Source organism: Anomaloglossus baeobatrachus, chromosome 6 (assembly GCF_048569485.1).
Source record: "Anomaloglossus baeobatrachus isolate aAnoBae1 chromosome 6, aAnoBae1.hap1, whole genome shotgun sequence".
NCBI lineage: Eukaryota > Metazoa > Chordata > Amphibia > Anura > Aromobatidae > Anomaloglossus > Anomaloglossus baeobatrachus.
The window spans coordinates 252,347,750-252,360,254 of NC_134358.1; the positions used below are offsets into that span (position 1 = coordinate 252,347,750).

The 12,505-nt window shown below is 42.4% G+C and overlaps 1 protein-coding gene across 1 annotated transcript in view; it reads left to right on the plus strand.

Moving 5' to 3' along the window:
* Positions 1-12,505, plus strand: part of SLC22A23 (solute carrier family 22 member 23) — a 152,329-nt gene that overhangs the window by 58,112 nt on the left and 81,712 nt on the right. The window contains exon 2 of the mRNA XM_075314798.1: positions 8,869-8,972. Coding sequence (XP_075170913.1) covers positions 8,869-8,972 — 104 coding nt within the window. The remainder of the gene's footprint in view (positions 1-8,868; positions 8,973-12,505) is intronic.

Genomic DNA, 12,505 nt, shown 5'->3' on the forward strand with positions numbered 1-12,505 from the left:
GTGCGCAGCATGGCGGATGGAGCACGTTTGGGAGTGCGCGGCATGGCGGATGGAGCACGTTTGGGAGTGCGCAGCATGGATGATGGAGCACGATGGGGGGTGCGCAGCATAGGGGATAGAGCACGATGGGGAGTGCGCTGCATGGGGCATGGAGCACGATAGGGAGTGTGGAGTATGGCGGATGGAGCACGTTTGGGAGTGCGCAGCATGGTGGATGGAGCACATTTGGGAGTGCGCAGCATGGCGGATGGAGCACGTTTAGGAGTACGCAGCATGGGAGATGGAGCACGATGGGGAGTGCGCAGCGTGGCGGATGGAGCACGATGGAGAGTGCGCAGCATGGGGAATGGAGCACGATGGGGAGTGCGCAGCATGGCGGATGGAGCACGTTTGGGAGTGCGCAGCATGGCGGATGGAGCACGTTTGGGAGTGCGCAGGATGGGAGATGTAGCACGATGGGGGGTGCGCAGCATAAGGGATGGAGCACGATGGAGAGTGCACACCTCTCCCCAACACACACACACACGCGCGCGCGCGCACTGCACAACACACCACACACACACACTGGAAACCACAAACAACTGCCCTACACAGACACCCACACACAGACAACGCTGCACACACAAATATACGCACATACCGCACATATATATAACAAAAATCATACATGAACTACACAATACGTAAATTCTAGAATACCCGATGCGTAGAATCGGGCCACCTTCTAGTGCTCTGTATAACGATCTATCATTAAGCCCTAATCACTTTTGCAACTCTCTACCAGTCTCCATATCCTGTTAATACTTATGCGTTTTTTTTCTTTTTTCCTCTATGAAGCCCTTTGTCTGAAGGGAATCTCAAACAGCATGTCACAACACATTCAACACATTCAGTTGTAGTGATAGAGAAGTGATTGTATCTTCAGTGGCCACCACCATGCTACTATCGCTGCCACCACAGTACCTGCTTATGACACCGCCACCTCTTTCCCTTTTAAATTGATTTGCCATCAGGGGCAATGATGAAGGAATGTGAGTGACGGTAGTGCCACCCCTGGAAAAATTTTGTTTTAGAATGGTGGCAGAAGCTGTGGGGCAACGAGAATGCAGTGTCAAAAAACACATCCCACATTGTGGAGACTAAACCAAATTGTGACCAATAGATGATAATGACATCTTATTAATCACCATGAAAAAGGAAAAAAAGGGAAAAAAATATATATATATGATTTTATACATATGATTTTATACCATAAAAGTCTCAAGCGGGAGACTTGTCTACTTCACTATCATCTCGGCAAATGTTTAATTTATGGTGATGACTCTACTTTTAATTGGTATTATGGCATTTCTGTAAGAATTGGGTTACACTGGATTTACTGAAACTTCTAAAACAGGCCTTATGTTAAATACTTAACAGCGGAATCACAAAATGACTTGTAATTGAATAAAACCTCACATGGGATATGGACTATTCAAGACAAATCCTCTTAGAAGCGTCTCCTAGCACTTTAACTTTCTAAATACAAAGTGGCGGAGCCGGAGTAGTTTTATCAATCAATGGCAATGCTTTAGCATTAAATAATAATATCAGTTGGGCATCGTTTTTATGTATCATCTTATTGCTTACTAAGGAACGTCTGCCAGGTCTGAATGTTCCAGCTGCTCAAAGTTCCAGTTTAATTTTCAGAAAATTTCCGTCATGCAATTTTATACTGTGTTGTATACTATAGTCATGGCCAAAAGTTTTGAGAATGCTACAAATATTAATTTTAACAAAGTCTACTGCTTCAGGTTTTTTAATGGCAATTTGCATATACTCCAGAATGTCATAAAGAGTGATCAGCTTAACAGCAATTACTTGCAAAGTCAATATTGGCTAAGAAAATGAACTTTAACCCCCAAAACACATTTCAACATCATTGCCTTCCAGCCTTAAAAGTAGCAGCTATCTTGTTTTAGTGATTGTTCCATTACCACAGGTGTGGGTGTTGATGAGGACAGGGCTGGCGATCAATCAGTCATGATTAAGTAAGAATGTTACCACTGGACACTTTAAAAGGAGGCTGGTGCTTGGTATCATTGTTTCTCTTCAGTTAACCATGGTTATCGCTAAAGAAACACGTGCAACCATCATTGCTCTGCACAAAAATGGCCTAACAGGAAAGAGTATCGCAGCTACAAAGATTGCACCTCAGTCAAAAATCTATCGCATCATCAAGAACTTCGAGAGAGCTTTCATTATTGCCAAAAAGGCTCCAGGGCGCCCAAGAAGGACCAGCAAATGCCAGGACCGTATCTTAAAACTGTTTCAGCTGCGGGATCGGACTACCAGCAGTGCCGAGCTAGCTCAGCAATGGCAGCAGGATGGTGTGAGTGCTTCTGCACGCACTGTGAGGCGGAGACTCTTTGAGCAAGGCCTGGTTTCAAGGAGGGCAGCAAAGAAGCCACTTCTCTCCAGAAAAAACATCAGGGACCGACTGATATTCTGCAAAAGGTACAGGGAGTGGACTGCTGAGGACTGGGGTAAAGTCATTTTCTCAGATGAATCCCCTTTTCGATTGTTTGGGACATATGGAAAACAGCTTATTAGGAGAAGAAGAGGTGAGCGCTACCACCAGTCTTGTCTCATGCCAACTGTTAAGCATCCTGAAACGATTCATGTGTGGGGTTGCTTCTCAGCCAAGGGAATCGGCTCACTCAGTCTTGCCTAAAAACACAGCCATGAATAAAGAATGGTACCAGAATGTCCTCCAAGAGCAACTTCTCCCAACCGTCCAAGAGCAGTTTGGCGCCCAACAATGCCTTTTCCAGCATGATGGAGCACCTTGCCATAAAGCAAAGGTGATCACTAAATGGCTCATGGAACAAAACATAGAGATTTTGGGTCCATGGCCTGGAAACTCCCCAGATCTTAATCCCATTGAGAACTTGTGGGCAAGCATCAAGAGCCGGGTGGACAAACAAAAACCAACAAATTCTGGCAAAATGCAAGCATTGCTTATGCAAGAATGGACAGCTATCAGTCAGGATTTGGTCCAGAAGTTGACTGAGAGCATGCCAGGGAGAATTGCAGAGGTCCTGAAGAAGAAGGGTCAAACACTGCAAATATTGACTTGCTGCATTAACTCATTCTAACTGTCAATATAACCTTTTGGTACTCATAATATAATTGCAATCATATTATGAGTATGTGATGTAAACATCAGACAAACACAAATAAAAACCAGAGGGCAACAGATCATGTGAAAATATAATTTTGGTGTCATTCTCAAAACTTTTGGCCATGACTGTATATTTGGAAAAACTTTTTTTTTAAAGAGCATTTGTTTTTTGGAGTTTTTTCTCTTCCAATTCATTAGACTATTACCACCCTAAATTGAGCCTCTTGGTGGTCATCTACTCCTCTGCCCAGGATAATATTAATAATTTAGTTTGATTTTTATTAAATTGCCCCTAGTTTTTGTGTGAAAGGTTTGTAAAACTGAAATATCAGTTTACTATGTGCCCCTAATCAGTGTTACTTGCGTTTTTGGCTGCGTATTTTTGCTGCTTTTTACAGTACAAGCACAGTAGATGGGATTTATTGAAATCTCTTGCCCCATAGCATCTTTTTTACGTTGCGTAAACTGACCTGCGGTGCGTGTTTCACAGCCGCAGTACGTCAATTTCTCTTTCAAGTATGCGGAGTTTTCTGTACAGATTTTCCCCCTAAACTTGTATCAGATATGGAAAATCCTCAAGTAAAAAAAATACACCTGCTGTTTTGGTGCGTTTATGCGGCGGAAACACAGCAAAAACACATGTAATCCACATCTAACGATGTCAATGCCAGAAAATTTCAAAACGATAAAAAAAATGCTTAAATTAAAAGATGACACACCAGAAACAAACGCACACAAAAACGCCGGTAAACTAAGGTGCGGAGATGGTGCAGAAATTTTCAGTGTCAAAAACTCAACTGCTCCTGATGGTGAGAACATAACCTAAAGCCTGCTTTATACGCTGCAATGTATCTTACAATGTGTCGGCGGGGTCACGTCGTAAGTGACGCACATCCGGCATCGTAAGGTACATTGCAGTGTGACAGGTACGTGCGATTGCGATTGAACGGTAAAACGTTCATCGCATGCACATCGTTCATTTCTCTAGAATTGAACGTCATATTGTTCATCGTACCCGTGGTAGCACACATTGCACTGTGTGACACCCCGGGAACGATGAACAGATCTTACCTGTGTCCTGCGGCTCCCGACCAGCAATGCGAAAGGAAGGAGGTGGGCGGGATGTTAACGACCCGCTCAGCTCCGCCCATCCGCTTCTATTGGCCGGCTGCCGCGCGACGTCGCTGTGACACCGAACGTCCCTCCCACTCCAGGAAGTGGACGTTCGCCGCCCACAGCGAGGTCGTATGGACGGGTAAGTACGTGTGACGGGGGTTAATCGTTTGTGCGGAACATTAAACAAATTGAACGTGCCGCACATAGGATGGGGACGGTTACGATCGCATACGAAATCGTATGCTGGATCGTAAGGTGTAAAGCAGGCTTAAGGCCGGGGTCAGATGGCCGAATGACTAGGACGAGGATCACATCGCAGTACGCGCACTAGCCATGGCTCTCCTATCTCGAGCTTGACCGCTTCATGTAGTTCTATGCAGCTCACACGCTTGGGTCAGGAGAGCCACAGACCGCCCGGTCATTTTGATGCCATCGTCGTCCTCGTTATATGGCCATCTGACTTCGGGTTGTAAGCACAGCTCAGATATGCTGTGCTAAGCTCTGTGCACATGATGAGTTATAGGTGAGTTTTTGATGCTGAGTATTTTCACTTTGTCAAAAATATAGCTTCTTAAAGTCCAGCAAAGTGGATGGGATTTATAGAAATTTTTTTTTTTTTCTTTAGGGTAAACTGATCTGAGGTGTGTCTCAAATTCACAATATGTCAATTGCTTCAGTTTTTATGTACAGATTTTCCCCACAGAATGGCATTAAATGTGGAAAATCTACAGATAAAACCCTCTGCAGTGTCGCTAGCAAATAGGAAGCAGCTGAGGAGTGGTGCGCTCCTGAAGAAGCCTCTTGAGACAGCCCCTCCAATGACTTATAATGCCTTTTAAAATAGCTTGTTAGTTGTCCAGGTATTGTGCATAAATCAGTGGCCATGAGTGCTCGCTAATATTTGCATATATCATAATGATCTCTAGAGTTCTCCAGTGAAAGTATTAAGGCCTTCGATAAAGTAGACAGTGATTTCCTTTTAGTGGTACCTGTTCACATCCCATTAGGACGTCCTTTCACGGCCCTTTCAGGCTAAAAGGAATAGACTGAGTGCTGTCTTCTCTTCATTTCCTAAGCTGGATTTGGAACAATGCAGAAAAAAATCAATTTGAATGCATGTCCAAATTGTTTATCTGCTGAAAGGGCGAATGTGCACGATCACATCCAAGTGTCATTCGTCTCACAAAGGCAAGGAGAAATCTGAGCAAGTGAAAATGCAATTTTCCATTTACTATGTTTTAGGGTGCCCTTTTGACTTTGTTTCTGGACGGTATGAGTTGGGGTTCTCTTTTTTTCAATGGAAAATGAGAAAAATCAGCAGTTGACTTAAAAAAAAAAACCAAACAATCAATAACAACCCTAAATTGGAAATCTATGTATAAGGCCTAAGACACACGGCGACGAAAACTGTGAGAGTGGAGTGCGATAAAAAAAAATCGCATTCCACTCGGACCAATATTAGCCTGTGTGTCAGCGCACATGAGCAATTATTTTCTCAGCCCTAATCGGACCGAGAAAACAATCGCAGCATGCTGCGACTGTAATGCGATCACTGTTTCTCTCGCACCCATTCAAGTCAATGGGGCGAGAGAAAAATCGCACTGCACTCTCGGTACACCGGTGTACCGAGAGTGCAGCGTGAGAATCGCAATAGCCGGCTATGGAGGAGAGAGGGCGATAAATCCCTCCCTCCCCTCAGTGCCGGCCCTCCCCCCGCAGCTGAGGTCCGCTCGCACGAACGGACCTCAGTCGCAGGGACACTCGCATGACACTCGGCTCTTCTGTACTGCCAGCATGACCCAAGTGTCATGCGAGGGGATCGCAGTAATCCCTGTGTGGCCCCGGCCTAACAGTGGCATTCATTAACATTCATGCGACTGTTTTTTGGAAAATTTGCTTGACTGAAACCAGTGACCCATACTGAAGAACATAGTGTGACAGAAGCCTTATCTGTAGTTTTTGTATAATATATATATATACTGTGTGTATATATATATATATATATATATATATATATATATATATATATATATATATATATATATATATATATATATATATATATATATATATATATATATATATATATATACTGTGTGTGTGTATATATATATATATATATATATATGTGTATATATATATATATATATATATATATATATATATATAATGTATATGTATATACAGTTAGGTCCAGAAATATTTGGACAGTGACACAAGTTTTGTTATTTTAGCTGTTTACAAAAACATGTTCAGAAATACAATTATATATATATATATATGGGCTGAAAGTGCACACTCCCAGCTGCAATATGAGAGTTTTCACATCCAAATCGGAGAAAGGGTTTAGGAATCATAGCTCTGTGATGCATAGCCTCCTCTTTTTAAAGGGACCAAAAGTAATTGGACAAGGGACTCTAAGGGCTGCAATTAACTCTGAAGGCGTCTCCCTCGTTAACCTGAAATCAATGAAGTAGTTAAAAGGTCTGGGGTTGATTACAGGTGTGTGGTTTTGCATTTGGAAGCTGTTGCTGTGACCAGACAACATGCGGACTAAGGAACTCTCAATTGAGGTGAAGCAGAACATCCTGAGGCTGAAAAAAAAGAAAAAATCCATCAGACAGATAGCAGACATGCTTGGAGTAGCAAAATCAACAGTCGGGTACATTCTGAGAAAAAAGGAATTGACTGGTGAGCTTGGGAACTCAAAAAGGCCTGGGCGTCCACGGATGACAACAGTGGTGGATGATGCATACTTTCTTTGGTGAAGAAGAACCCGTTCACAACATCAACTGAAGTCCAGAACACTCTCAGTGAAGTAGGTGTATCTATCTAAGTCAACAGTAAAGAGAAGACTCCATGAAAGTAAATACAAAGGGTTCACATCTAGATGCAAACCATTCATCAATTCCAAAAATAGACAGGCCAGAGTTAAATTTGCTGAAAAACACCTCATGAAGCCAGCTCAGTTCTGGAAAAGTATTCTATGGACAGATGAGACCAAGATCAACCTGTACCAGAATGATGGGAAGAAAAAAGTTTGGAGAAGAAAGGGAACGGCACATGATCCAAGGCACACCACATCCTCTGTAAAACATGGTGGAGGCAACGTGATGGCATGGGCATGCATGGCTTTCAATGGCACTGGGTCACTTGTGTTTATTGATGACATAACAGCAGACAAGAGTAGCCGGATGAATTCTGAAGTGTACCGGGATATACTTTCAGCCCAGATTCCGCCAAATGCCACAAAGTTGATCGGACAGCGCTTCATAGTACAGATGGACAATGACCCCAAGCATACAGCCAAAGCTACCCAGGAGTTCATGAGTGCAAAAAAGTGGAACATTCTGCAATGGCCAAGTCAATCACCAGATCTTAACCCAATTGAGCATGCATTTCACTTGCTCAAATCCAGACTTAAGACGGAAAGACCCACAAACAAGCAAGACCTGAAGGCTGCGGCTGTAAAGGCCTGGTAAATCATTAAGAAGGAGGAAACCCAGCGTTTGGTGATGTTCATGGGTTCCAGACATAAGGCAGTGATTGCCTCCAAAGGATTCGCAACAAAATATTGAAAATAAAAATATTTTGTTTGGGTTTGGTTTATTTGTCCAATTACTTTTGACCTCCTAAAATGTGGAGTGTTTGTAAAGAAATGTGTACAATTCCTACAATTTCTATCAGATATTTTTGTTCAAACCTTCAAATTAAACGTTGCAATCTGCACTTGAATTCTGTTGTAGAGGTTTCATTTCAAATCCAATGTGGTGGCATGCAGAGCCCAACTCGCGAAAATTGTGTCACTGTCCAAATATTTCTGGACCTAACTGTATATATATATATGTGTGTATATATATGTGTGTGTGTATATATATATATATAATATGTATGTATATGTATGTGTATGTATATGTATGTGTATGTATGTATATGTGTGTATGTATGTATATGTATGTATGTATGTATATGTATATATATATGTATATATGTATATATATATATATATATTATAATATATATATAATCCATATTTTATATATTTTTATTTTAGTTTTTTCCCTCGTACAATATTAATAATCATTCTTTATGCATACAATACATTTTCCATTTGTGCCATGATGGATTTCAGATACCACCGGGTATTAATTGGCTTTTATTCCAAAGTTACTGTAAAGCGTTAGGGAGCTGTGACTCAGAATGGATGAAGCCGTCAGCAGCACAATGGACTTGCCTGGGCTGAATTGTACTTTGTTCATAGGCCGGATTGCAGCATGCTCAGCCTGCAGGTTAATTATGGGAGGGTTCTAGCTTTTATGGTCTCTTAATATCCCATCTGGACACCACCCATGGTATGTATGGCATTAAACACTTTCCTAATCACGTCTGCATTCACACACCAATTGTATTGTATTTGATCCTTTGTACAATATGTGAGACATATGAAATGGGCAGAAAAAAGTATTTTGAAGAATAAAATGTGTTCCCTTTCAATAGCTGATAGACAAGCCTTTGGAGCAGGTAGGATGCCATATAATGTAGTCTGAGGGCTCCGCACTCACCGTGCTGCTTCTGCTTTTGTCTTACAGTGGGATCTGGTTTGCGACTCGTCGTGGAAAGTCCATATCGCCAAGTTCTCTCTGGTTGTGGGCTTGATCTTTGGATACTTGATTACAGGATGTATTGCTGACTGGTAAGAGTTTAACATTATGAAAGATCTAACATTATTTACATTGTCTTTAGATGTCAAGGTCATTTTTGTCCCCCTTTTTTAGGGTCTGTTTGCACTGGGAAAAAGTGTTTCTTAAGTAAAATCCGCACCCTCTGGCAGAATTCCGCACCTGCAGCAAAAAAAACGCACCCAAAATCCACTTGCGGTTTTACCACGGTTTGTTGCCGTTTTGCTGCCTTTTTGTTCTCGGGTTGGTCCCTGCAATTTTTAACCATAATCTATGGCAAAACCACAGGTACCTGCGGAAAAGGGACCTGCTGCTTCTTTTTGCTGCAGAAATACTACAGCAAATCCTGTAGGATAAAAAGAAATGCAGTGTGCGCACAGCATTTTGGATATCCCATAGATTTTGCTGGGGAAGGATTGCAGTAAGGTTATGAACAAAAACCGCACCTTTTCTGCAGCAAAAACCTCAGCAAAAAACGCAGTGTGAGCACAGAGCTTTGTAAAATTATTCATTTTGTATACTTTATGGCCACCTGGCGCTACACCTACCTTGTTTTAAAGTCTAAAAATATCAGCAATAATTTGACTAATTAGAGGCACATAGCCTGCAGCTATTTTTAAGAGTTTTCTTCAAGGACTAACCAAACCCTCATTTTTGTTTTATTTTACTATTTGTTTGGCTTTAGCTGCATCATTGATATCAGAATGTTTTCATTTGGAGTACTGATGCTGGCAGTGAAAGTCTGAGTGCTGATTATGAAACACTTAAAGGAAGACGTGCTGAGATCACTCCTAGACTGCCAGCATCAGTACTCCAGTGAGTATGTTCTTATATCAATGCAGCTGAAGACAGATGAATAAACAGGGGAAAAGCAGGAGTTTAGAAGCATTTTTTTTTAAAAAAATTTACAAAGTGAAGATCTAGCCCCCTTATATAGTGATATGCGTGGTAAAAAAATAAGGCAATTGTTTTTGTATCGTTCAAAGAACGGAGTATGCAACTGTGAAAACCTGTGAAGTTTGATGTTAATGGCAGATCCATTTAGAATGTACTCAATACATTCTGCTTGTAAAGTCTTTCAAGAATCATTAGAACATGTAGAAATTAGTGATGGGCGGACTTTGACCGTTTCAAATGTACCCGAGTGCCGGGCCCGGGCCTGGAATTCTCAGGGAATTACGGGTATTGAACGGATCTGGTAATTCGGGAAATTAAAAAAAAATTAGAAAAAATAAGGAAAATAAGAATGAAACAAAGTGCTTCATACATACCGAGACGGCTGTAACTGCTTCTGCGGCCGCTCATTAGCCTTCATTACATATCAATTGCATTCTCCGCCCACCGGCATAGGTTATTGGTTGCAGTCAGACACGCCCCCACGCTGAGTGACGGCATATCTGACACTTCCAATCACTATATTGTACAGTAAAAATAAATAACTAAAATATTTGGCGTAGGGTCCCCCATAATATGATACCCAGCACAGATACCGCATACGGCTACAGGCTAAACCCCCCCAGATGTGCGCTTATCTTAGCTGTGTATCAAAATTAGAGAAACCGCATGTGGCTTTTTTTTTTTTTTATTGATTAAATTACTTTAAAAAACCTGCGTGCAGTCCCCACAATTTTGATACACAGCCATGATAAAGCCTGACAGCTGGGGTTGGTATTCTCAGGCTGGGGAGACCTGTACTTATTGGGCCCCCCCAGTCTAAAAGCAGCAACCTTCAGCCACCTAAGATTGTCACATCCATTAGATATGACAGTCCCGGCACCTTACCTGGCTCTTCCTGATTTACCCTGGTGCAGTGGGAGTCTGGTAATAAGGGGTTAATGTCAGCTCACAGTTGCCACTAAGCCTTAGGTTAGTGATCGGGCGGGTCTATGAGACCCCCCCAGTACTAATCTGTAAGTGAAAGTAAATAAACACAAACACCGAAAAAATCCTTTATTTGAAATAAAATACAAAAAATCACCCCCTTTCACTCCTTTATTAACCCCCCCACAACACCCCTGCAGGTCCAACGTAATCCACATGAAGTTATATGACAATTCCAGCTCCGCTACATCTGAAGCTCACAGCAAGTGCCTGTGAGCTTCAGGCAGAGACTGAGTGAGCAGTTCGAGCAGCGGTGACATCACTCAGGTGATTTGCGGTCCCAGCTGGAGGTTCCCACAGCCCTCCACCTGTCACTGCAGGTAACCTGACCTAAGGTGACTTCAGTAAAGTCAGTAACCTCACCTCAGGTAGGGTCATTGAGTTTAATGAAGTACCTCCCATCACTAATTTAGGGCTTAGTGGCAGCTGTGAGCTGCAATTCACCCCATACCAGGGCAATCGAAAAGAGCTGGGTAAAGTTCTGGTACTGTTGAATCTAGTGAATGCAGCAATCTTTGGTGGCTGCGGGCTGCTATTTTTAGACTTTGGGGGGGGGGGGGGGCAATAACTATGGGTCTCCCCAGCCTGAGAATACCAGCTCTCAGATGTGGGCTTTGTATAAAAAATGGCTGGGTATCAAAATGGCGGGGGACCGCATGCAGGTTTTTTTAAGTTATTTATTTACATAATTGAAGAGAAAAAAAAAAGACATGTGGTTCCTCCTATTTTGATACACAGCCAAGATAAGCACATGGCTGGGGGCTGCAGACTGTAGTCGTAGGCTTTATTTGTGCTTGTCATCATAATATGGGATGACCCTACGCCAAATATTTTATTTATTTTTTTATACCAAGATAGACGTAGCGTCTGTGATTAGAAGCAGTCAGCCGACACTCGGGGTGGGTGTGCGTCAGACTGCAACCAATCACAGACACCGGTGGGCAGGGAAAGCAGTGCATATGCATGAAGGTAAATAAGCGACCCTGGGAGTGAATAAGCAGACGCACCGGAGCCTCGTTAAGTACAGCACGCATGCTTCAATCCCCCTATCCCTTCTACCACAATTTTTAATCGGCTGATTCTGGTCCTCATAGACTTATATGGGGACTGGCATCCGGCCAGAAAACCAGGATCAATTCTGGTCCAGAACCACATATATTTTTTTTATTTTAATCCAGTCCAGTTAGGTCTGTCGGTCCCGGTTATCCGTTAGTCCGCCCATCACTTGTAGAGATGTTCTAAAATAATACCTAACATTTTCCGGTGTGCTAGGAACTTGCCATGTTGCCCTTCGTCGGCCAGTACTTCAAAGTCTACCTACTACACTTAAAAGGGTTTTCCCATGAACAAAGTACCAATTGCCCAGTTTTCCCCTCCCTAATGTCGTCACTGGTGGGTGGGTGTAGGGGTACATAGTCTGTGAACCAAAAGGTGTTTTCCCCACGAATAAAGTAGATTTTAATCAATAAATCTTGGAATAATGATAATGTCCACATTTAGATGTGTTGCAAAACTTTCCTGTGCTGTGATAATGTTCTAAATGTGCCCCTGCTATGTAAAGTGTAATGGCTGTGTCTAGCTGTGCAGGAATATTGACTGAACATGTATGTCTCGTGGGCACGGAAAGAAGTAAGAGACAATGTACCGATTTGAAAATGTCGGAACA